The 26273-nt window shown below is 37.1% G+C and overlaps 2 protein-coding genes across 2 annotated transcripts; both read right to left on the bottom strand.

Moving 5' to 3' along the window:
• Window positions 1-225: 225 nt before the first annotated feature.
• On the bottom strand, window positions 226-678 carry LOC143590474 (uncharacterized). Its single transcript, XM_077070942.1, has one exon. The coding sequence runs from the start codon at window positions 676-678 to the stop codon at window positions 226-228; it is 453 nt and encodes a 150-aa protein (XP_076927057.1).
• Window positions 679-23010: 22332 nt separating this feature from the next.
• Window positions 23011-23529, bottom strand: LOC143590473 (uncharacterized). The gene has a single exon (XM_077070941.1). It carries the CDS (start codon window positions 23527-23529, stop codon window positions 23011-23013), a length of 519 nt encoding a protein of 172 aa, XP_076927056.1.
• Between the last annotated feature and the right edge of the window lie 2744 nt (window positions 23530-26273).

The following is a 26273-nucleotide window of genomic DNA, read 5'->3' as shown; positions in this document are numbered from 1 at the left end:
GTACTTAGGCCGTAATCATCCTTGAATCCCTAAACAAACCCTAAGCTTACCCCTTTCATCCCATTATTATCTAATAGAATTAAACAACGACACACAACAAATAATTAAGAACTTATTTATTTAATAATTCTCAAAACACGGATGTTACAAGTCTTCCCTCCTTAAAAAGGTTTCATCCTCGAAACCTATCTATTACACAAACAAATCTGGGTACAACTTATGCATCTATTCCTCGACTTCCCAAATAGCATCTGATCCCTTACGGTGTTTCCATAACACCTTTACCAACGGAATAACCCTGCGACGAACCTGCTTTTCCTTGCAGTCAACTATCTCGATAGGCTGCTCAATATAATTCAACTGTTCGTCTACCTCTATGTCTATTAATGGCATATGAGATGCGTCATTAGCATGACATTTCCTTAAGTGAAAAACATGGAAGGTAGAGTGAATCCCTTCCAATTCCTTCGGTAGATCGAGCTTATAGGCCACTTTTCCCACACGAGCTACGATTCTGAACGGTCTAATGTACATTGGACTCAGTTTTCCCTTCTTTCTGAAGCGAATAATCCTTTTCCATGGCGAGAACTTGAGCATCACATTGTCGCCAACGTTAAACTCAATCAATCGTTGCTGCTTATCGGCATATGACTTCTGACAATCTTGAGTAGCTCTCATTCTTTCCTTGATCTAATCAAACCTCGAGGAGGATTCTTGCAAGACTTCTAAAATACCAATCTCTTTCTCACCAATTTCTTCCAAACATACCGGAGTTCTACAACGTTTACCATACAACATCTCGAATGGAGGCACCAGTCCTCGATTGGTAGCTGTTGTTGTAAGAGAATTATGCTAAGTGAAGATGATCATCCCAACTTCCTCCAAAACTTAACACGCATGCGCGTAGCATATCCTAAAAGGTTTGGATAGTCCGCACAGACTGTCTATCTGTTTGAGGATGATATGTCGTTCTGTTGTTCAGTCTCGTTCCCATCGCTTCATGGAACCTCTTCCAAAATCTCGAAGTAAAGCGGGTATCTCTCTTGGACACGATCAACAACGACACCCCATGCTTCGTTACCACTTATTTAGTGAACACGTTCGCTAACGTCTCCGACGATATGGCCTCTCGTATGGGCAGAAAATGAGCACTTTTGGTTAAACGATCCACAATCACCCAGATGGTATCATGTTTTCTAGCTGTACACGGTAGCTTAGTTATGAAATCCATGGTGATGTGTTCCTATTTCCACTCAGTTATCTCCAAAGGTTGCATATTTCCATACGGTTTCTGGTGCTCTGCTTTAACCTGTAAACAAGTTAAGCACTTACTAACATAATCTACCACTTCTTTCTTCATACCCGACCACCAATAGTGTTTCTTCAGGTCTTGATACATCTTGGTGGATCCTGGATGAATCGAGTATCGAGACTTATGGGTCTCGTCTAGAACTTGTCCTCGAAGATTCCATGTCACAGAATCCACATCTGATCAAATCTGGTCTTTACACCATGAGTATTATCTACTAACTCCGTTTGTTGCCCAAAACTCCTTCCTTTCTTCATTAACCTTTCATCCGTAAGCACCTCTGACTGCACCTTGCTGATCTCTTCAAAGAAATATGAGTTGATAATTAACTTATAAGACTTCACTGTCGCGATGACTTCTTCATTCTTTTGGCTTAAGGCGTCAGCGACTACATTAGCCTTTCTCGGATAATACTTGATGTCACAGTCATAGTCTTTAATCAAATCTAACCATCTCCTCTGTCTCATATTCAACTATTTCTGCTCTAAGAAGTACTTCAAACTCTTAAGGTCTGTATAAATAATACACTTATTAACATATAAGTTATTAGAAGTAGTGTTTCTAGATTTTGAGAGCATGCACCACAGCTGCTAACTCTAGGTCATGCATCGGGTATGTACTTTCTTGAACCTTAACTGTCTGAACGCATACACTATGACCTTCCCTCTATTCATCAACACGCAACCTAACCCACGATGCGAGGCATTAGTGTAAACTACTAAATCCTCATTACCAACGGGTAATACAAGGATTGGAGCATGCGTGAGTGTTTTCTTCAGTTCTTCAAACGCTTCTTCCTGAAACTTACCCCAACTAAACACCGCAGTCTTTCGGGTTATACCAGTCAACGGTGCGGCTACCTTAGAGAAGCCTTTAATGAATCTCCTATAATAGCTAGCCAACTGTCACACCCCGTTAAGCAATTTGCGGAAGCGTAAAACGGAAATGCAACAGATACAACTGGTATCAAATACATTGTTCATAAAGTAACATTACTAACTAATTTACAATATATTACATCGTTCTAATCTCTTTTACAAACTAGGTGATACAATCAAACCGGTTCTTCAATTACTTTACTTCTAACTAAAATGCCCATGACATCAATCACCAATCAGATACGTAACGCACAGGAAATTACTTCTCATATCTGATTACCTGAAAAGCATGTTAAAACAGGTCAACTACGAATAGTTGGTGAGTTTCATAAGTTTAACGAAATCAGTTCTGCGTACCACACAGTCATAGTTTGTATGTACGCGCGTATGTAAAAATATGTATTTACGTTTGTATAAATATGTACAGCCATATCCTTGTGTGTGCATATGCACACATGTAAGTTTATAATATGAATTCGAAATTTCGGAAAAATCGTGATTGTTTGTTCGTACTACCTGTTTCCAATTTCCGTGTTTAACCAACCACTGTGGACCCCCTTCCTCCCACAACGGTTCCACATAAACTCAACCACTGTGGCCCCCCTTCCGCCCACAACGGTTCCGCGTTAACATCAACCACTGTGGTTCCCCTCCACCCACAATGATTCCATGTAAACTCAAACATTATATAGTGTACACGTAAATAATTAGTATATTCTACACATAGTATTTCCTACAGCTAATCACATAGCATGAATATAGACACATATACACATATAGTATTTATCACGTATCACCAAATACTGTGGCTTCCCATTCGCCCACAATACGCATTATCACATTATTTTATTAACATTCATGTCATAATCAAGTTAGTTCGTTTAATAAGTTGCAGCAGAACTTGGCTCATAGGCCATACTCAACTTTAGTTTATAAGTTGCAGCAGAACTTGGCTCATAGGCCATACTCAACTTTAGTTTATAAGTTGCAGCAGAACTTGGCTCATAGGCCATACTCAACTTTAGTTTAGTAAGTTGCAGCAGAACTTGGCTCATAGGCTATACTCAACTTTAGTTTATAAGTTGCAGCAGAACTTGGCTCATAGGCCATACTCAACTTTAGTTTATAAGTTGCAGCAGAACTTGGCTCATAGGCCATACTCAACTTTAGTTTATAAGTTGCAGCAGAACTTGGCTCATAGGCCATACTCAACTTTAGTTTAGTAAGTTGCAGCAGAACTTGGCTCATAGGCCATACTCAACTTTAGTTTGTTACTATTGTGGCCCCCCTTCGCCCACAATAGCCCCATAATCATCATAGACCACGTTATCCCCATGGCCATTACAGACCATGTTGTTTCCCAAATTAGTTATGTTTAACATTACATAACGTGTTTGTATAAACATGTTGTCACGTGTAATTTCATTATGTTTTGCAATTCGTATTATCTCCGCTCAATATATCAATCAACGATAATAATCATCTTTCATCAGCACTTAGTCAATCATTATGTTTGTAGGGACTTTTCATATATAAATGTTCAGATATTTTATATCCTGATCCGTTTTCAGATAGATAACGTGTATAAACATGCTTTCCACCCCAAAAGTTCGTAAAATAGTTTAAAGAGTGGGGTCATGAAACTCACGGTTTTGTAGCCACTCAGTGCGAGATCAGCACGGGGTTTGTTTCCCTTACTATCACTTAGTTCCTATAGTCCATATTATAATAATATTAATATTTTAATATTATTATAATCTCAGTACTAAACTAGGCTGTATAACTAATCTGGGTATAGCTGGAATGCCCAGAAAGTGGCAATAGGCTTAGGTTGTGATGTTGTTCAATGTCTAATACTTAAAAACCGAACTTGGCTCAGATTCCCGTTTTCCCAACTGGGCCAAGTTGTTCGTTTACGCGTTCAGAAAATAGTTATGGGAAAATAAGCTTGGGTAAATGTATTGGTTAATAAAATGATTAAGTAATAAAGAAGGATCACATACTGGGGTACCGGATTAGCCTCAGGGCCCGTTTCCGTTTATTCAGTTTGATTTAATAAGAAACGCGCACAATCTATCCGGATTGTCCAGGTTTCTCATAGAAAATTTCATTTTTACTTAATTAATCCAAAAATATGTTTTTTGATCACTCTTGGTGTTTTGATATTCCCGCAGGTTCGTTAGTCGCGAACTTACCGGTTTTTATAAAAATTGTATTTGCTTAATCTTCAAATTAGTATAACTAATTAACCGTTAATCATTAAATTATGAAAATTTAGCCACTTATCAATTAAAAAATGTATATTTTTATAAAAATATTTTTGGAATTATTTATTGATTTATTAATTTATAAAAATTCATTTTATCAGCTATATTTCGCCTGAAAATCGTCCGTTTATCCCAAACAATTTCCAAAAATTCCACCAAAATTCCTGAATACTCAAATCATGTCCCAAAACAATATATATCAATTCCAGAATGTAAAAAGCTTTTTCAATATTCTGTTCGGCCCAAATTCGGCTATTAAAATTCACACGAACGCATTTGTAAAAAACACCTTTAGACGTCTCCAAATGATCTCAAAATTAATATGTGATCAAAATACATCAAATCTGAGTTCCCAGAAAAATTTCATAATTTTTGAAGTATTTTAGCTATTTTTCCCAAATAAACGTCCCAATTCGGTAATAAATTCACCAAATATTCTAGGATGGTCGAAAAATTACCAAATTTGAACAGGGACTTATTGAAATGGTCCCTGATGTCCCTGATAAATTTCAAGTCCTAAAAATATGCACATCACAACCTTAACCTAAACAGCCCGTAATCGAGTAAATCGGTATTACCTTAGCGGGTTTGGCTCGTTTCCGACCTTTTAATCAAGTTTTCAGGTTCTTGTGCTTCTAATAAAGCTAGGTACAAGTCCTATATCACAAACCAAGCAATTTTTCATCAACATAACAGCCCTTAACTTAGGGTTTCGGCTAGTGCACAAAAACGAACTTTTGAACCGTAAAAACGCCGTTTCAACCCTTTCATCCGTGTTTATGGCCAAAAAAACTATCAAAACAGGTTCCTTACCGTGTTTATGATCAAAACATGTTTATGGACCATTTTTAGGATTTTTACACGGTTAGGAATGATTTTTAGTAACCAAGACATGTTTTTATGGTATTAAACGAGTTTAAACAAGTACAAAAGCTACTTATTTAAGCTCCTTACCTTAGGGTTTGAAGGTTTTCCGGCTGGAGCAGAACTTGTGCCCAGAATTCTCAAGAAAAAGATATCACAAAATATCTTAGAACTTGTTTAAATATGAAAAGGGTTTAAGGGGGAAAAGTCTTCTTTGGCGGGCTGGGCTCGTTGGGTCCCCTTTTGGGCCCATTTGGCCCACTTTCCTCGATTTACGTGCCCTAACGTGAAATGCCGAGTCCAAATTTATTTCGGGTTCGGTTTTTGGCGACAAAAATATATCGGGTGCGACAAACGGAGCGAAAACGAGTGTTTTTCGGCTAGTTTTGTGTAAAATTATAAAAACATACTATATGTTTGTAAAAATAAAAAATATTTTCACGGATCGCTTAAAACATTTCAAATAAGTGTTTGGTAAGTCTTTTTCGGCTTAACGGATGATACAATGCCTGGTTTGTAACTATCTTTCGCGTTTAAATCTATAGCGGGTAGTTAAACGAGCATGTTTTCGTTTAACTTGTTTGCTATCGAACTAAGGCCATATTACTAATATTTTAGCTTATATTAAACGTATATCACTTATAGATGGCACCCCGGGATATCCGGACCATAACCAGACCCGTTTGGTTATTCGTTTGTTCGTTACGCAATAAGCGGTTAAACGCTTATTCGAGTTTGTAAGTACTAAGGTGTACTCGGTTTTGCCACGGATGTCACATTCTCCCCCAGTTAAGAAATTTCGTCCCTGAAATTCAATATGCCAAATATGCTCTTTTTGGGGAAAATATTTTATAATCATTTGTTTTGGAATTCGTTTTTCTGTTTCCGAACACGTTTGATTCCCCGTTGTGGATTCCACTGAATTTTATTCAATGAGATTTTATTGTGTCGCAACTATTTGATTTTCCCCGCTCAGAATTTTCACTAGTCTCTTTATAGAGTTTAGGTTGTATAAAAGTTTTCAAATAGTACAATTCCGCCCTGTCAGTAAGGCATTCGTTTTGATTCGATATATGAAATATAGGGAGTGAAATAATTTTGTTTAATACGTTATGGGGTTAACTTTCAAGGCAATTTTGTACAGTGCTATATATTTTAGAATTAACTCACCGTTCCTCAACTCAACAAACAACTTTCAAAATTTGATAACTTCTCGTATTTCTCAGTATAGCCCTCTTGTTAGCCTTAGGCGGCCTTCGGTTTGTTATTAATATTACGAGCTTTATTTATGATTCTCGAAATCGAATCAGATTTTGTATTTTGGGGGTCGCCAATTTTCAATTGAATAAGGTGGCGAGTTATATTCTTGCTCGTGTAATATAGTATATTACCACTTGTATAATATTATGATGACTGTTAATGTACGAGGATTGAAATTACTGGTCTCACTTTCCTCTATTGTTTGAATAGTTTATATGGTTTGATTGTTTGTTAGAGGACTATAGCCCGTGCTCAGGTCGATTCGGGACATAAGGTTTCATACACAATTTACTAAGGATAAGATTTTGTTAAGGCGCGTTTTTTTTTTTTTTTTTAGTTGGGTAGTTGTTACAAATCAGAAGTAGGTATTTGGAGTGGATTAGTCAGGGAACTATCATTCAGCTTGAATTGCTTTCTCGGGATGTTTAAGGAACACATGTTATGGGTTCCATTTTAGTTTGTTTCCCACTTCCAATGGGGTATCTCGAATTGTTGTAGCATCTCTGAGGATCTTTAGTATTCCCCCAGAACTTATAATAGTGCACACTTTACAACACATGAGCCTATGATTCCATCATAGATTTCGCTTGCATCTTTATACTAGTACTCAGTTTATCCAAACATCTGGCCTGACTTTTCCTTGTTCATCACTTGGTTATTAAGGCTATAAAAGTTTAAAGTTCAAGTTTCGGTTACGGATAGTATAGTTTTCCTCATCCGTGTTTCGTCATTGGGGTACTAGGTTTTGTTCCGTGTACGGGATCACTTCTTTATCTAGAAGAGGCAGTATAACAGTTCTATTTCAATATATAACCTTCATTTGAACTCAATTAACTAGTCCATACTGACTATTACACAATGACTCCGCACTTCCACCGGGAGTGCATCGATCGGGAATAGCTAGTTATTTAGGTTAAGAGGGTAGTTTTTCGAGTAATATGGTTAGTATTTATAGTCTTACTTTTGGTGGTTTCTATAGCATACAGAATTGTTATTTTATTAGACGGTATATTTTCCATGGTAATAACTTGTAGGAACGAAACGTCTATCAGTGTCCGTAATAAATAAACTAAAGTATATTAGGTATTACTAAGAACGTACCTATTACTACATTTGTTCTATCCGGTTTATTCACAATACTTGACCCCTAGTCGAGTTGGACGTCGATGTTGGTCCTTGCCTTTGTCTTCCCGTCGCAATTGGGTTCAATCTAGGGCAGTCTTTCTTGATGTGCTTCACACTACCACACTTATAACAGGCATTACGGTTTATTATGGTTTGGTTTTGGTAGACTGGTTGTTGTCGTGTTGGTTGCGGTTGGGGTAGTTGTGAGTCCTGGAGTTGGGTTGGTGGATTTATAGTATTCATAACGGTTCTACAATTTCGGGCATAGTGTCCCACCTTCCCACATTTGTGACACACATTGGTCCGACATTCACCAACATGATGATAACCACATTTTCCACATCTAGGCAAGGCCCGTTATACTTATCTTGCTTCACATCGGAACTGATCATAGCGTAATTTTATATTGCAAGGCGCGCACATTTATTATGTTGTCTTTCTTGTATTCCCGCTCCATAATTGGTTCATTTTGTACCAGATGATTCCCCGGGCATTCTTAACGCACCACTTCTAATCAAATCAGAAGTTACAATGCCGGCTTGTAACACGGCATTTTCGAAAGTTATAGGGCCAGTTGAATTAACCAAACTCCTGACTTCGGGAGCTAAACCCCAAATGTAGCGTTCAGCACGTTTAGGTTCTGGAGTAACTAACCATGGGACTAGACGAGCCAGTTCGTTAAAGCGGTGGGTATATTCTAAGTGATCTGCACCCTTCATTTCTAGATTCCAAAGTTCTTGCTCTAATTTCTGAATTTCGTTTATCGGACAAAAGTGTTTTATCATAAGATTTTTAAGTTCTGTCCAAGACATACGATTGGTTGCCTCCTGTCCTCGAATTTGCACAACAGTATTCCACCACATTAGCGCGTGGTCTACAAATGTAGAAGTAGCAAATTTGACAATACAATCTGGTGGAAAGTTAGTGATATTAATGATGGATTCAGTCTTTTCGATCCACTTTACCAGTCCATTTGGTTCTTCAGTACCGCTAAATTCCATAGGTTTACACAGCATGAAGTTCTTAAGTTGATATCCGTGTTGCGGGGGATTTTGATTGTTACAACTATTGTTCAAGTTTGGTGGGAGATTATCATTATTGAAAGTAATATTGGTATTCAACGGGGGAGTATTAGTTGTGATAGTATCAGTATTTATCGGGGGAGCATTTATGGTTGTATTAGTATTTGTCGGGGGATTAGTATTTACGGCCGCGTTAGCGTTCGGCACTTGATTTGTATTCATAGTTGTATGGATACCAGCAGGGAATTGTGCTGCTATTGTCGGAAGTACTGTTTGTAGTTGTCGAGCGATCATCTCGGCTATATCTACCTCAGACAACGTGTTTACTTTCTTCGGGGCCATTCTATAACAATAACCGGTTATCCCACAATTAACAAAATTCACATACGCTAATGATCACAAAAGGAATTACAATAAGAAGTAATCAGGTATTTCAATTAACACGTATATATCACACTGGTTTGTTCTCGAGTCTGAATACTAAGGATAGTATGTAAAATTAGCCTAGCAAACGCCAAAGTTTGCATATATATTAAAAGTTGTCATCTCATGACAAGAAATTTTAACCCAATTGGGGTCAAGGTTTGTGTTAAAAATGCCCAAATCGTCCTCCATATTAGCATAGCGCACCACCATATGCTTGTATGGAGTATCAGAAGCTATACACGACAATACCATAATATCCTTATCTATCAAAGCACGCGTTATAACAATTATAAATAGTTCACAACTTATACGACAATTGTTCCTATACGATCCCATTATTGGGAAGCTGTTTTTGTTCGGTCTCTCCTGTTGGTAGATATTTGCTCATTACGAGTTTAATCAGTACGTTATAATGGGAATGCACGTGTACATTCCACCTGACTTCTGAATGTTTGTTAACTATAATCGTAAAATATATTCTTTCGCTAGGTCATTCAGTTTTCGTAGGCATGTCGGACTTAATAAAAGTAGTAGTTTACTAGTTGGAGGTAAGTGGGTTCCATTCCAGTCGGGGCACGCCGTCATTTCGTGATTATGGGGTTTACATTTTATAATAATCGATTAAAATCGCGTAATATAGGAGAGGTTGAAGGTTGTCGAACATAGATGATTCGAAGAGTTTGCTAGTTAAGGAGGTTCATCAGAATTAGTTGTACTAATGATATGTAAAGGAAATTATTATTATTAATATTTCTTTTTGAAATATAATCAATACATTATATGTACTGGTAGTCACGGTCTGTTTATAGAATTAGGGATTCAATAAAGTAGTTATTATATTTATAATTCAATAAGTTGGATTCATCACTAAGTATTTCTCCTAGGATGGTGTTTGGTTTTCAAACAACAGAAATCGAAGGATGACCAGAAAATAGTTTAGTTTAGTATCAAAGAAACGAGTACATAAAATAAAGGTTAGACCCATGCTGAGAGGTATTTTATGTGTATATATACATATATATATTCTTGAAATCATTGTCTATAGAACATGCCTCCAACGGTTCTTTCCCGGGCCTTGCATATTAAGCCCCGTAGTGGTTCCGTCACATCACCAGACTTAGTTAAACTTGTTGAAGCATTCTCATATTCCCACTCACAAGCAACACCGGTTCTTCATCTGTCGTAAAGCTACCCGATCTCAACATCTTTCGGTGCAATCGTTAATCAGAAGAAAACGTTTTTTGGTAGCTTAGATCATCGTAAAGGATATTATTAATTAATACCGAAATTGAATATTTTATTTGTTACGAACAGGTATATTATTAATTATATAAAAAATATAATATAAATTTTGATACGATATAATTTTAATCATAATAGGAATTAATATTGATTATAAACTAATATAATATTTGTTACAATAAGATTCAATATCATCGGTAGTACCGTACGTACACATATCCCTATACCTCGTCTAAGATAAGCACGTATGCACATTTCATATATACTCCACATCACCTTTATGCATGTATGTTGCCATTTTTACCTATCAATATGTTCCGCGACTTCTCCCCGAATTCCCTCGTACAAGCAAGTCTGTTATTACGTTCCGGACCATAATAACTCACTTGCCCTTCGAGTTCATCCAGGCATCCATCAGTATCTATCGTTACTCATTATTAACTTTCCCAGTGATAATCAACCTACGGTTATATTATAGGTATCCTAAGTGATAACCTAATCCTTTATAACCAATGGCTCTGATACCAACTTCTGTCACACCCCGTTAAGCGATTTGCGGAAGCGTAAAACGGAAATGCAACAGATACAACTGGTATCAAATACATTGTTCATAAAGTAACATTACTAACTAATTTACAATATATTACATCGTTCTAATCTCTTTTACAAACTAGGTGATACAATCAAACCGGTTCTTCAATTACTTTACTTCTAACTAAAATGCCCATGACATCAATCACCAATCAGACACGTAACGCACAGGAAATTACTTCTCATATCTGATTACCTGAAAAGCATGTTAAAACAGGTCAACTACGAATAGTTGGTGAGTTTCATAAGTTTAACGAAATCAGTTCTGCGTACCACACAGTCATAGTTTGTATGTACGCGCGTATTTAAAAATATGTATTTACGTTTGTATAAATATGTACAGCCATATCCTTGTGTGTGCATATGCACACATGTAAGTTTATAATATGAATTCGAAATTTCGGAAAAATCGTGATTGTTTGTTCGTACTAGCTGTTTCCAATTTCCGTGTTTAACCAACCACTGTGGACCCCCTTCCTCCCACAACGGTTCCACATAAACTCAACCACTGTGGCCCCCCTTCCGCCCACAACGGTTCCGCGTTAACATCAACCACTGTGGTTCCCCTCCACCCACAATGATTCCATGTAAACTCAAACATTATATAGTGTACACGTAAATAATTAGTATATTCTACACATAGTATTTCCTACAGCTAATCACATAGCATGAATATAGACACATATACACATATAGTATTTATCACGTATCACCAAATACTGTGGCTTCCCATTCGCCCACAATACGCATTATCACATTATTTTATTAACATTCATGTCATAATCAAGTTAGTTCGTTTAATAAGTTGCAGCAGAACTTGGCTCATAGGCCATACTCAACTTTAGTTTATAAGTTGCAGCAGAACTTGGCTCATAGGCCATACTCAACTTTAGTTTATAAGTTGCAGCAGAACTTGGCTCATAGGCCATACTCAACTTTAGTTTAGTAAGTTGCCATCGTATAGCTTCATGCTGGGCGTCTGGAACTTCTTGGGGATCTCCACGTCGCATATAGGCCAAGTGAATCTGGATAATCTGTAACTGCCTACCGGAACTTCAGCTATGGGACGGATTATCCCGGAGATATTGGATATCATATCCTTCATTTTCTGCAATTCTCTGACTATCTCGGGGAATATCCCTTTATCCTGCACAGATCCACGGTTAGTGTATAAATTAGCATTAAGTAAACTGTTTCCGAGATCGTGGTTAGGTCTCTGGTATCCTGAGTCTTGATGGCTAGTTCCTCCATTGAGGGTATCCTCAGGATAAGGTGATGTCTACATAGGGATGTCATCACCAATATGCACTTCAGAGGACACCATGGGAGATCCCGACGAGAACATGCCGACTAGCATGGTTGAACGAGGCTACATGTTCATGGAGTCTGGCCTCGTAGGTCTGGATAATTCCGAGGATACCGAAGGGTAGGTTCCCCAGTATCCTGACTGCTGCTGAGACAGAATCCTTGCTGATTGTGTCCCCAAGGATCCGGGATTCTGAAGGATAGATGATCCTGGAGAGCCAAAATCTAAAAGCCCATGGCATGATTGGAGTATTCCCTAGTTTTTTCTTGATCCCTTAAATCTCCTTAAATAGCCTTGAGTTGGTCTTCTCTTGCTGCTCCTTGTGAGTTTTGACCTGATTCATCAAAGAAAAAATATAATTGTTAGAAATAACCAGATCTACCCGTGTAGAGGTTCTCGGGTACGGTGGAAGTTCTCCTTTGGGTTGAGCGCTCTTCTTTGGGACCGACGGAGGACCGGGTTAACATTTGAAGCAGTGGTGCTCCGGAATAAGAATGGAGCTAGTTTTTGGTTGTGAGGCCATAATGAAGGGATGAAAGTAATTGAGAGTGGAACAAACGGTTTTGATGGATTAAAGCACCGATTGCCCCACGGTGGGCACCAAATTGTTTTGGTCAAAAATTGACAAAGGTAATTTCGTAACCAAATTAGTAATTGGGGCTTGGTGCTTGTTTGAAACGAATGTAAAAATGATAGAACACAGCGATTTGTTGCGAGGAAAAAACTCGTTATCTTGAGGATAACAAGAAAAAAAACCCCGGGCGGTGAAAACTATCACCACCAGTTCATTAATAACAAAAGGTGGTTACAATTGGTGGAGCTCAAACTGGATCGTGATTACAAAGAATGAGTACTGCTAAGTCTCATGTGATAAAGTGTGTGTGTTGTTTGATCCGAGTAGTGCTCTATTTATACAAAAATAAAGCTAACAATAAGGACTATAATTATGGAAATGATGGACTAAATCAATAAGCCGTTTCTATTATTCCGGGAGTAATCGATTCCTTCCATTTAGCCATGTTTCCTTTTTTACCACGTCATATTTAAGGTAGCCGTTTTGATTTTCGCGTTTCCTTTTAGAACAAGTTCTATTTATGGTAGCCGTTTTCCCTTGTTGAGCATGTTCTTTGAGGTTGTTGGCGAGTAGTCCGAGTCCTTAGGAGCACATGAGAACGTTGTATGACCTGGTAAACATCAAAGAAAAACGGTGGAATCGTTAGCACAATAGTATATTAAGGATACCTGTATCTTCGGAGGATACTATATCCTGTAGTTATCCTGAACATATCGTTTGCTTAGGATACTTAAAATCCGAGCCCTAACAACAATATTCATAGTTTGTTAGTTGTGTGTAGTAGGTAATATATAAAATATGAGAAGATACGCATAAGTCCCCAAAATTTTTTTAAAAAATATAGTAAAAATTTGGGGAATGATTTCTAACCTTATTACTTAGGCGAGTTTAGAGATAATAAGAAATAAACAAGAAACCAAACTTTAATGTGCTGACTGAGTTAACCCGAACAAACCTGAAACTTGGAGATAATAAACTAGAATTAAAACCGAGAATATTTCATTTGAAATCAGATTAAACGTATCTGTAAAACTCAAGTTATGACATTTTTAAGATTTAAACGAGACGGTACTGTTCAGATTCCGAACTTCGAGTCGGGAGTAGGGTTCTGACCAGTACACTCGAAATTTCGTGCTGAACAAAAATGTTTTCTGGCTCGAACTCTAGTTTTGAATAGAAGATAAAGAAATCGAATAGTCAAATATGTTAACTTTATGCCCTTAAATGGGTTGGGATCAAATTGACCACCGAAACTCCCTCAGTCTACGAAATTGATTGAGGGCTTTTATTTATGAGATAAAAACCTATGAAAATGCGCAAGACAACTTACCCAAACTGTGACATTCGTGGCAAAACCGAGTACACCATAGTATTCGTTTATTGAATAAGCGATTAACCGCTTATTGCTTAACGAACAAACGATTAACCGAACGGGTCTGGTTATGACCCAGATATCTCAGGGAGGGCATCTATAAGTGATATACGTCTATTATAAGCCAACATATTGATATTAAGGCCTTAGTATGATAGCAAACTAGTTAAACGAAAGTATGCTCGTTTAACTACCCGCTATGGATTTTAACGCGAAAGATAGTTCCGAAACAAGCATTGTATCATTCGTTAAGCCAAAAAAGATTTACCAAACACTTGTTAGGGATGTTTTAAGCGATCCGTGAAAATATTTTTGATTTTTAACAAACAAATACTATATTTTTCTAAATTTATAATAAAATGGCCGAAAAACAACTGTTTTCGCACTGTTTGTCGTACCCAATATATTTTTCTTGCCAAAAACCAAACATGAATTTAAAATGGACTTGGTATTTATCATATATGTATGCAAAATATGATTTAAAAAAAAAGGTCTAGAACCACCCCCTTAATCCTGATCGGACCAAAGGTGGGTTCTCCCTTGATTTTTTACATATAAAAGTCATCTTTGTCATTCTAAACTAAATTATCCAGAACCTAGAAGCTGCTTATATCTGCTCTTTCATTATTCCAGCAAGTCTAAAAGGTAAACACTCAAATTGATCCACTTTAACTTGATTAAGAACATGATTATACACCTATAAACATAGTTTGAATATCAAAAACCAATCCTAACCGTTCAAAAATCCTAAAAATTGTCCAAAAACATGTTTTGATCCTACATATGGTTAGGAATCAGAATCATACTCTTTTTTGCCCATAAACGGATTAAATGGTTTAAACGACGTTTTAACGGTTCAAAAGTTCGGTTTAGAACCCTAACCGAAATCCTAACTTTTATGGCTGGTCTCTTGATGATACATTCTTGGTTTGTGATATAGGACCTGTACCTAGCTTATATAGAAGCACGAGAACCCGGAAATTGGATTAGGAAAGCGAAAACGGGCGAAAACCGCAAAGGTAATGTCGAAATGCTCGATTAGGGGCTGTTTAGGATTCGATTGTGATGTGCATATTGTTAGGTCATGAAATTTGCAGGGACATCAGAGACCATATCATTGAGTCCCTGTCCAAATTTGGTAATTTTTCGACCATCCGAGAATATTTGGCGAATTTATTACCGATTTGGGGTGTTTATTTGGGAAAAATAGTTAAAATGCTTGAAAAATTATGAAATTTTGTGGGGAACTCAAACTTGATAAACTATGATCACATATGAAATTTGGGGTCATTTGGAAAATCCTAGGTATGTCTTATGCATTTGCGTTCATTCGGATTTTCATAGTCATTTTCGGCTCGAAAATGATATTTGGCAAGATTGTTATATTCTGGAATTACTACAGGTTATTTTGGGAAGTGTTTTGGTTACTCAGGAATTTTGGCGGATTTTTCAAAAATCATTTGGTATAAACGGATGATTTTCGGGCTAATTATAGCACATAAAATGATTTTTTTAAAATTTATATATCAGTAAATAATTCCAAAAATATTTTTATAAAAATATACATATTTTATTTGATAAATTTCTAAATTTTCATAATCTAATAACTAACAGACAATTAATTATGCTAATTTGAAGATTAAACAAGTTTAATTCTGACGAAAACCGGCAAGTTCGTGATTAACGAACTTCTTAGAATATCAGAACATCAAGAGTGATCAAAAAGCATATTTTCGAATTAATGATGTAAAAACGAACTTTTTGTGAGAAATCCGGACAATTTGGTAGATTGTGCGTGTTTTTCTCCAAATCATACTGAATAAACGGAAACGAGCCCTATAGCGAATCCAGACCCCTGATACGTGATCTTTCTTTATAACATAATCATTTTATCAACCAACATATTTACCCAAGTTTACATCCCCATAACTGTTTTCCAAACGCGTAAACGAGCAACTTGGCTCAGCTGGTAAAACGGGGAATCTGAGCAAAGTTCGATTTTAAACATCAAACATTGAACATCATCACAATCTAAGCCTATTACCACTTTCTGGGTGTTACAGCCACACCCAGACTAGCTATACAGCCCAACTTAGTATAAAGATTTAATAATATTAAAATATTAATATTATTATAATATTAACTATAGGGACTAAGTGATAGCAAGGGAAACGGACCCCGAGCTGACCTCGCACTGAGTGCCTACAAAACCGTGAGTTTCATGACCCCACCCTGCAAACTGTTTTACGAACTTTTCGGGTGAAAAGCATGTTTAAATGCATTATCTATTTGAAAACTGTACAAAACGTAAAATACCTGAACCTCCATATATGAAAAGTCCCTACAAACATAATGGTAAACTACGTGCTGATGAAAGGTGATTATTATCGTGATTTATATATTAAATTGAAATACTACGAATGCCAAAACATAATGAAATCATACGTGACAACCTATTTATACAAATACGCTATATAATGCTAAACTCAACAGGTTGGGGAAATAACGTGGTCTGTAATGGCCGTGGGGATAACGTGGTCTGTGATGATCATGGGACTATAGTGGGCGGAAGGAGAGCCACAATAGTAATAAACTAAAGTTGAGTATGGCCTATGAGCCAAGTTCTGCTGCAACTTATAAACAAAAGTTGAGTATGGCCTATGAGCCAAGTTCTGCTGCAACTTGTAAACCAAAGTTGAGTATGGCCTGAGCCAAGTTCTGCTGCAACTTATTAAACGAACTAACATGATTATGACATGAGTGTCAAGAAAATATTGTGATTATATATGTTGTGGGCGAAAAGGGGACCACGGTGATTGGTGATACGTGATAAATACTACATTTGTGTATATATATAAATATCTGTGTATACACATTATGTGAATAGATGTAGGAAATACTGTGTGTAGAAACTAATTATTTGTGTATATACAGAGTAATGTTTAAGTTTACGTGGAACCATTATGGGCGGAAGGGGGGCCATAATGGTTGATTTTACGTGGAACCGTTGTGGGCGGAAAGGGGGGCCACAGTGGTTGGTTTTATATGGAAAATGAAGGCACGTAGTACGAACGAACACTCACGATCTTATTGTAATTTCAAACTTTTATCATAAACTTTTATACATACGTATGTACATATGAAGACACAGATGTACATATACAAACGTAAATACATTTAATTTACATACGCGCGTACATACAAATTATGACTATGTGGTACGCAGAACTGATTTTGTTAAAACTTATGAAACTCACCAACTATTAGTAGTTGACCTATTTTTAACGTGCTTTTCAGGTATTCAGAAAGGAGGAGTAGATTGATTATGTGTTACATGTTTGGATTATGATCGATGCTGTGAGCATTTGAGATAGAAGTAAAGTAGTTGAAGAGCTAGTTTTGATTGTATCACCTAGTTTGTAAAAGATGTTAGAACGATGTAATATATTGTAAATTAATTAGTAATGTTTCTTTATGAACAATGTATTTGATACCAGTTGTATCTGTTACATTTCCGTTTTACGCTTCCGCAAATCGCTTAACGGGGTGTGACATAAACAATGTTTAGGGCTAGGAGAATTCGTGGTCAAAGAGGTCTTGAACTTGAAAGTCAACCTAAGCTTGAAAGAACTTGATTAATTCTTGAGAAATTAATAAAGGGAGTGTACGGCCCTGATCCCGGTGCCCTACATTGGATGTTGGATTTACTCATAAAACACATTTCGATAATCAGAGTTAATTAAAATTTTCGCGGAATAAATAAAAACATCAACCAATACATTATAAAACATCAAATCTTGTCTTAACATAATTTATCTTGTCTTAAACATAACATAACAATAGAGGTTCTTAACACTTCTTCTCAAGATGCCAGTCTTCCAGTCTCTACCATGTGCCCTCCTCAAGCCCGCTCCTTTAACCTATTTACCTGCGTGCATACTAAAAGTCAGCTACGCTGAGTGAGTTCTAGTTAATCAATTAACATACGTTACATTCACATCTTTACTCATACGTGTCCGAAGAATGTATTCGTACCTTACTTACTACTACTTCTTTCATACATACTTTACATGCATGCATGCATTCTTACATACTTTTTTTTCATAATCCCTATGGTATACCATAAACTATTCTATCTCAACCATCATAGGTATTATTAGGGTATGTCCTTATCATCACAGATATTATGAGGGTCTGGTCCCTATCATCAGAGATATTATGAGGGTCTAGTCTCTATCATCACAGATATTGTAAGGGTCTGGTCCCTAACATCAAAGATATTGTAAGGGTCCGGTCACTATCATCACAGATATTATGAGGGTCTGGTCCCTATCATCACAGATATTGTAAGGGTCTGGTCCCTAACATCACATATATTATAAGGGTCTGGTCCCTTATTTCCATACCATCATTAAACTATATATCCATAGGTACTTCGTTAACCTGCTACATATTTATATATAATCATACACGTCCACATACAAACTCTTAACTCTTTCTATACCATTCGTATATCATTCATAGACATTCACGTAGCATACACTTACCACTTAAGGTAAGTGTATTCACAAAACACATAGGAGTATGCACACAGCCCCGAAAACATAACAATATAAAGGGGCTAGAAACTCACCTGTAGTCGGTTTCACTCTCAGTTAATGGTAGTGCCTTACTTTAGCTGTGCACGGCTAACTGTGTAAAAGTTACGAGTATCAGTTATCTATTACTACTACTTCATACATCTACGTTAATGAACTAACAGGGGTCCGGGAGCAGCGCCCCGGGTAATGGGGTCAAGGGGCAGAGCCCCTGGCTCGGGGCAAAACCATTCGCATCGCATGGCAAAACCATTCGCATGGTAAACCAGTCGCATGGAAACCATTCGCATGAAATCCATTCTCATGGAAATCATTCGCATGGTAAACCATTCGCATGGAAACCATTCGCATCGCATGGCTGTGCGATGCGATTCTGTTTCATGCGATCAGAATTGCCTTTTCTTCATTTTTACCATTTTATAGCCATTTTCCTCCTTGACTCTTCCTTAGGACCCGATTTTACCCTTTTTATGGGTTTTAGGTCGTACCAACTTTGTCTACCCGTGTTTTATGAGGTCCGAACATCACCTTTTTGTCCTATATCGCACTCGGTGGTTACGGCCCACCAAGTTTACGTTTTTATTACATCTTACAGCCCGATCTATCGTTTTATCAGTTTGCATGTCGAATCCGACCTTAAAAACATAACTTTTTAGCCGAAACTCACCTTTTTGGTCTCGGGTTCGGGTTCGGATCTAAACAATCCGCAGATCTGATAGTGTTTCTTGTTACTTGAATATGTGAGGTCACGAATCTTCTTGTTTCTCTTAGGTTTTTAGAATAATTAAAGATGAAGAGAGGTTATGTGTTTTGAGTGTGTGTGTGTAGCAAGGAAATGAAAATGGATTAATGAGGAGTGTTTGGGGAAATTTGGGGTTTATATATAGGGGGTCTATGGGCCCTATGGCCCATAACCCTCTCCTAACTATTCCCAAGCCCAAACCCAACATAATCCAAACACCAACACACAATTAATTAACATAATATCCCTTACTTATTAATAACAAAAGTATGATGTTACAGGGAATTTCGTGGAATTGAGGAGGATAGCTGAGTGGCAGTAAAATTTAGGATTTGGAGATATATTTTGATTAAATACAAATCCTTAACTTCTTGTTTTAGTTAACAACTTGATTTAGGTAATCGAATAACCTATTGATGACGGTCTATTAACTCGTATATTTTGGTGTGATCATCAAGAAAGAACATGTTACAACAATTAATTATCATGGACCCCAATTCTCGTGATTTAGGATTGTTTAAGGAAGGATTTAACAATAAACGAACCAAAAATAACACAAAACTGAATTGTGCGTCTGTAGAATATCGCAACAACCTGAGGGGGGACCCCGTCGCGATAGACGATGGGTGGTGCTCCACTAGATTTTCCAAATTTGACGATTTTAGTCCCTGAAGTTACAACAATGGTTTGTAGCCAATTTAAGCGATTTTAAGAATTTTTAAGGACTATTTGACAAGTGTAGAAGTTATGAGTGCATAAACTAATTTAGACAAAATTAAATACTATTAAATGCACGATTTTATTGATACGAAAGATCCGAATTACATTCCCAAATCGGATAACAAATACGAATACGAAAGATCTTAAATGTTACAGTATCCCCTACATTTGGGAATTTCATCCCGAAATTAGAGAATTAGCTGTAGCAAAAAGATAAGGATACTTCGTCTTCATTTGATCTTCACGCTCCCAAGTAAACTTTGCGCCTTGTTTAGATTCCCAACGAACCTTAACCAACGGTATTCGGCTTCGTTTGGTGACTTTGTCCTTATGGTCCATGATCTCAATGGGTCTTTCAACAAAATGCATGGTTTTATCAATACGAACTTCATCGAGAGGTATTTGAAGATTACCCTCGGCAAGACACTTCTTGAGATTTGACACATGAAACACCGGATGAACATTTGAAAGTTTGAGAGGAAGTTTAAGTCTATAAGCAACGAGACTAACTCTATCGAGGATTTCAAAAGGGCTAACAAAACGAGGAGATAAATTTCCTTTCTTTCCAAATCTAACCACTCCCTTCCACGGAGATACCTTAAGAAGAACTCGATCACCAACACTGAATTCTAGAGGTTTCCTTCTTTTATCTGCATAACTCTTTTGACGACTACGAGCGGCGAGAAGATTTTGACGGATTTAAGCAATATGGTCGGTCGTTTTCTAAACTAACTCAGGTCCGGTTATTTGAGATTCCCTGAATTCGTTCTAACAAATCGGAGAACGAAATCTACAACTATAAAGGGCTTGGAATACTTCAATGAAAACTATTATTATACGAGAATTTGATGAGTAGTAAATCCCAAATGCCCCCAAAATCAAAGACACATGAGCGAAGCATGTCTTCCATATTATACGCTCCGACTAACCATCGGATTGTGGATGATAGGCAGCACTGAGATCCAAACGAGTTCCCAAAGATTATTGGAGTGACGTCAAAAATGGGAGGTAAAATGACCATCTCGATTGGAAATAACGGTTAATGGAGTTCCGTGATGACAAGCAATGTTTTCCACATAAATATATGCAAACTGATCAACTGAATACGTTTCTTTGATGGGTATAAAATGAGCATATTTATTCAAACGATCAATGATCACCCAAATACTATCATGTTGTTTTCGGGTCGAAGGGAGCTTAGTAATAAAATCCATAGCAATATCTTCCGACTTCCAAACAAGAACGGGAGATTGTTCGAGTAAACCAAAGGGTTGATGATGCTCGGATTTTACTTTAGAACATGTGAGACATTTCAAGACATAAAGGGAAATGCCTTTCTCATCATTCCGAGCCACCAATAGATGGAACGAAGATAGCGTACATTTTATCCGCACCAGAATGAATAGAATACCGTGACTTATGAGCTTCGTCCATAATGAATGTGTGAAGATTGTCACGATCAGGAATCCATAAATGGTTAAGAAAGTAGAGCAAACCATTGGGCTTTTAGATTCATGTTGAGTTTCCACACCGCACGACATCTCGTCATTCATATTGCCTTCGGTGACGGATTCGTGTTGGGCGTCAAGAATACGCTTTTTGAGATCACTTTGTATAAGAACACAAGTAAGAAGAACATATTTGACTTGCCTTTAACGACTGAGAGCGTCGGCCATGACATTCGCTTTCCCGAGATGGTAGCAAATTTCGCAATCATAGTTGCTAAAAAACTCGGCCCATCGACGTTGTCTCATATTGAGTTCTTTTTTATCAAAGATGTGCTGGAGACTCTTATGGTTGGTAAACACTACACATTTGGTACCATAGAGACAATGCCTCCAAATCTTTAAGGTAAATATGACGGCGCCAAGTTCGAGATCGTGCGTCGTAGAGTTTTTCTTGTGTACCTTGAGTTGTCTTGAAGTGCATGCGATAACCTTGCGTCATTGCATGAGAACACAACCAAGACCTTGGTTAGAAGCATCACAGAAAATGATGAAGTCTTCATTACCTTCAGGAAGGACCAGAATAGGAGCATTTCAAAGCATGTCCTTTGGGGTTTGAAAGGCTTCTTCTTGCTTTGACCCCCACACAGAAGGTTTATCCTTGCGTGTTAAATTGGTAAGGGGCAACACAATCTTTGAAAAATCCGGATGAAGCGATGGTAATATCCTGCCCAACAAGAAAAGAAGGGACTTCGGTGGGAGAATTTGGTGTATTCCAGTTCTTAACAGCTTCGTTTTTTGTGGGATCGACATGGATACCTGTTCCATTGACAATCTGACTAACGAATTGAATTTCTTTAAGCCAAAACCCGCATTTCGAAAAATTGGCATAAAACTGCTCTTTCAGTAGGAGATCAAGGATAGCATGTAGGTGTTTTTTGTGATCGCTTTCGATTTTAGAGTAGATCAAGATATCGTCGATGAAAACAATTATGAATTTATCCAAGTAGGGTTTCCACACATGGTTCATGAGATCCATAAAAACCGCGGGCGCATTGGTTAACCCAAAAGGCATAAAACGAAATTTATAATGACGATATCAAGTACGGAATGCGGTCTTAGGGATGCCATCTTCACTAACGCAAAGTTGATGATAGCTCGAATGGAGATCGATCTTCGAGAAACATGCGGCTCCTTGAAGTTGATCTAAGAGATCATCAATGCGAGGAAGAGGATAACGGTTCTTGATTGTGAGAAGCTCATGATATTCTATGCACATGCAGAAGGAGCTATCTTCTTCTTCACAAACAGTATTGCTACACCCCAATGAAAAGAACTTGGGCAAATAAAACCCTTGTCCGAGAGTTCTTGTAATTGGTTCGGAAATTCTTTCATTTCGGAAGGTGCAAGATGATAGGGTACCTTGGCTATGGGATTTGCTGCAGGTACAAGGTCGATATGAAATTCGACTTGACGAATAGGTGGAAGTCCAGAAACGGCATCCGGAAAGACGTTAGGAAAATTATGCACAGCTGGGATATCTTGAATATTCTTCTTAACATGATTCTTTTCCACCACAAGAACTAAGAAAGTAATACACTTCTTACGAGGGTAACGTTGAGCTTGAAAACAAGACATGAGGTTAAGCTTAGAGGTAGGCGCATTACAGAAAACATTAAGAGTACAACCATCTTTGAGAAGTATATAAAGAAATTTCTTGAAACATACAACTTCAGCACGATTTAAAGTGAGCCAATCCATTACAACAATGACGTCGAAACTACCCATTTACATAGGTATAAGATCGATACGGAAATTGACTTTATTATGAGCTAAAACGCAATTCCGAATTACCGAATAAATAATAATCGAGTTCCCATTTGCTACTTCTACGAAAAAAGGCTTAGAAAACTTATCCCGATGCTTATCAATAATATACGCAAAATTTAAGGAAATAAAATCTTATTGGCATCAGTATCAAATAACACCGGAGCAAAATGATCATTAACAAGGAACATATAATTCACCACATCGTTGGATTTTTGAGCTTTCTTTACATTCATTATAAAAAGCACGCCCATTAGCACTTTGGGATATTTGAGTAACTTGATTTGATGGAGGAGCTTGGATAGCAGGGACTTGAACTAATGCAGTTGGAGGAGCCATGAGCTAAGGAACTTGAGGCACATTGGTTGAGGTGTAAAACCTTTAGGGACTAGGGGTTGACAGGTTTGAACTCCCCGAACAGGCGGTGGAACAAATGCCCTCGGAACTCCATCATCAAACTCGTACTCGGGAAACTGCGGCTCGGGAATCTCTTGTCATCTTCGGTCTCGACGATTTCTTGGTTGTTGAACTGGCTCGGGTGTTCGGTTTGGGGGGGGGGGTTGTTGTTGTCTTCTACAATATTGACCCCCTTGCACATCTTCCATTTCATCCTCATCCTCAAACTCATCAAAATCGTCAAATATCCTTTGCTGATTATACTCGAACTTGACCCGATTGTGTAGCGGCTAAGACCTGATGGAACGATCATCTCTCATTTGATATCTTCTTTAAGCTCTTGGGTTTCGGTTTTGGTGAATGCGTTGGTTGGTGGTGGTGGGTCATTGAGTGGTGGGTTTTGTGGAATATTTTGTGGAACGTCTTGTGGAATGGGTTGTTCTTGATTTTGCGGTGGGTTAAGATCATCGGGTTGAAACACCGGTGGCATCGGGTATGGATTATGTTCTTGATGATTCATATTATTTTCATGATGAATTATGAAAACTTTTATAGAGTCAACGTTACTCGTCATCAATAGCTAATCTATTTTCAAGAGAGTTTTCAGGTAATCAAGAATAGATGTATAGAGGTGGCAATGCCCAAAGAAAATAGAAGATCTCTAGACATAACATATAGTTGATGGCTAGCTAAGTTTTGTAAAAGAAATATATGTAAACTTGTTTTGAAACAAGAAAAGTTTTGTAAACACTAACAGTGTTTAAGTCCCGGTTTTAATCTAAATAATATTTTATTGAAAGACTTCATTTTAAATAACTCAACTCTGATAAATTGAGAAAATCAGTACCAACTGTTGGTCACGTGACTAGGCCCCTGAGGTCGGATGTTACATAATCAACACAATTAATTAATCATAATCAAGTGAAATGCATGAATGAATGTTAAGATAACGGAGTTTGGGTTAACGATGTTAACCTAGAAATGTCAGGTGTCACACTCCGCCACCTTACCAGTCGCTCTAGTTAGAAAGGTGGCGAATATTTTGAGTTTGGTGTGTGTCTGCTTATAAGTTTAATTTTCTTACATGTGTCATATTCTTAGCTAGTTTATAGCTGATAAGCTTTGTTTTAATGATAAAATGTTGATATTATAAAAGTTTTGTTTAAAGGTTACTTTCGTAAGAACACAACTAGTTTTGTCTTTTTTATTTTTAATGTTATTGGATAAATAGCGTCAGTTACCACTTAAATTAACATAATAAGTTTTTCGTTTCTAAGTTTGTGCAGGTTTAAAGAAAGTAAGCAACTAGTATAATATTGTATGATATGATATATTGTGATATAATATGATCTGAAATGGTATATTGTAATATATCATATGATATGTCATATGATTACGAAATAATAACTATTTTGTTATATACATATGCTAAATAAAACTAATAATATAATATTTGTTAGAATTACACAGGTAATCCTATAGTATATCTATATTACGGTTTTGGTTCATAAGCATTATTTATTACTTGTTAACTTGCGTCTCAACACTTTTGATCTTGAGGCGTATGCTCTTTTAAATTCCATATTAAGTGTGTATAAGGTCTATTATATATATATATATATATGGGAGGGATATTTTGAGAACCATGTTGAGTTTTAAGAACTTAAAAACTCAATTCTTGGTCACACATTTAATTAAATGGATTGGAATACGTGATTGAGATTAAATCTGACCAAAAAGTCAAAGTAGGAGAGAGAATAAATATGTAAGTGTCACACCCTGACTAGCACAATGCGGAAACGTAAAACGGGAATGTAACAAAAACCTCTGGTATCAACACATTGTTTATAAAGAAACAACACAAACTAATTTACAATATAGTACATTTCATCGTTTTATCATTGTTTTACATTCTAGGTGATACAACAAAACTAGTTTGTTAACTATACGATCTTATTACGAACACCCTTGCTTCTATTCACATAGCATCAACAACAGACCTTGGGCAAGTAACAGATCACCAAATCATTCCGATTTAGGTACACCAGAAAAGCAGTTTAAAACGGGTCAACTACTAGAGTTGGTGAGTTTCACGAGTTTCAAGAAAACAGTTATGAGTTTTCACAAGTTAACACTTGTAATCATGATATAAGTATGTATATATGTAAATGATGTAATTATGCTAAGCTACAGTTAAGCCTTGACTATTGTGTTGCGTGCATCCATTTCCCACGCCCAATCAACCACTGTGGCCCCCTTTCCGCCCACAATACGCCCCAAGTAGCTATGTCTAACACTACATAGCGTGT

This window comes from Bidens hawaiensis, unplaced genomic scaffold (genome assembly GCF_021521415.1).
Source record: "Bidens hawaiensis isolate Kalapana, Puna unplaced genomic scaffold, B.hawaiensis_p1.1 tig00038605_1, whole genome shotgun sequence".
NCBI classification, from domain to species: Eukaryota; Viridiplantae; Streptophyta; class Magnoliopsida; order Asterales; family Asteraceae; genus Bidens; species Bidens hawaiensis.
Note: the sequence above shows the minus strand (reverse complement) of the source record. Positions and strands in the feature narration are given on the sequence as shown.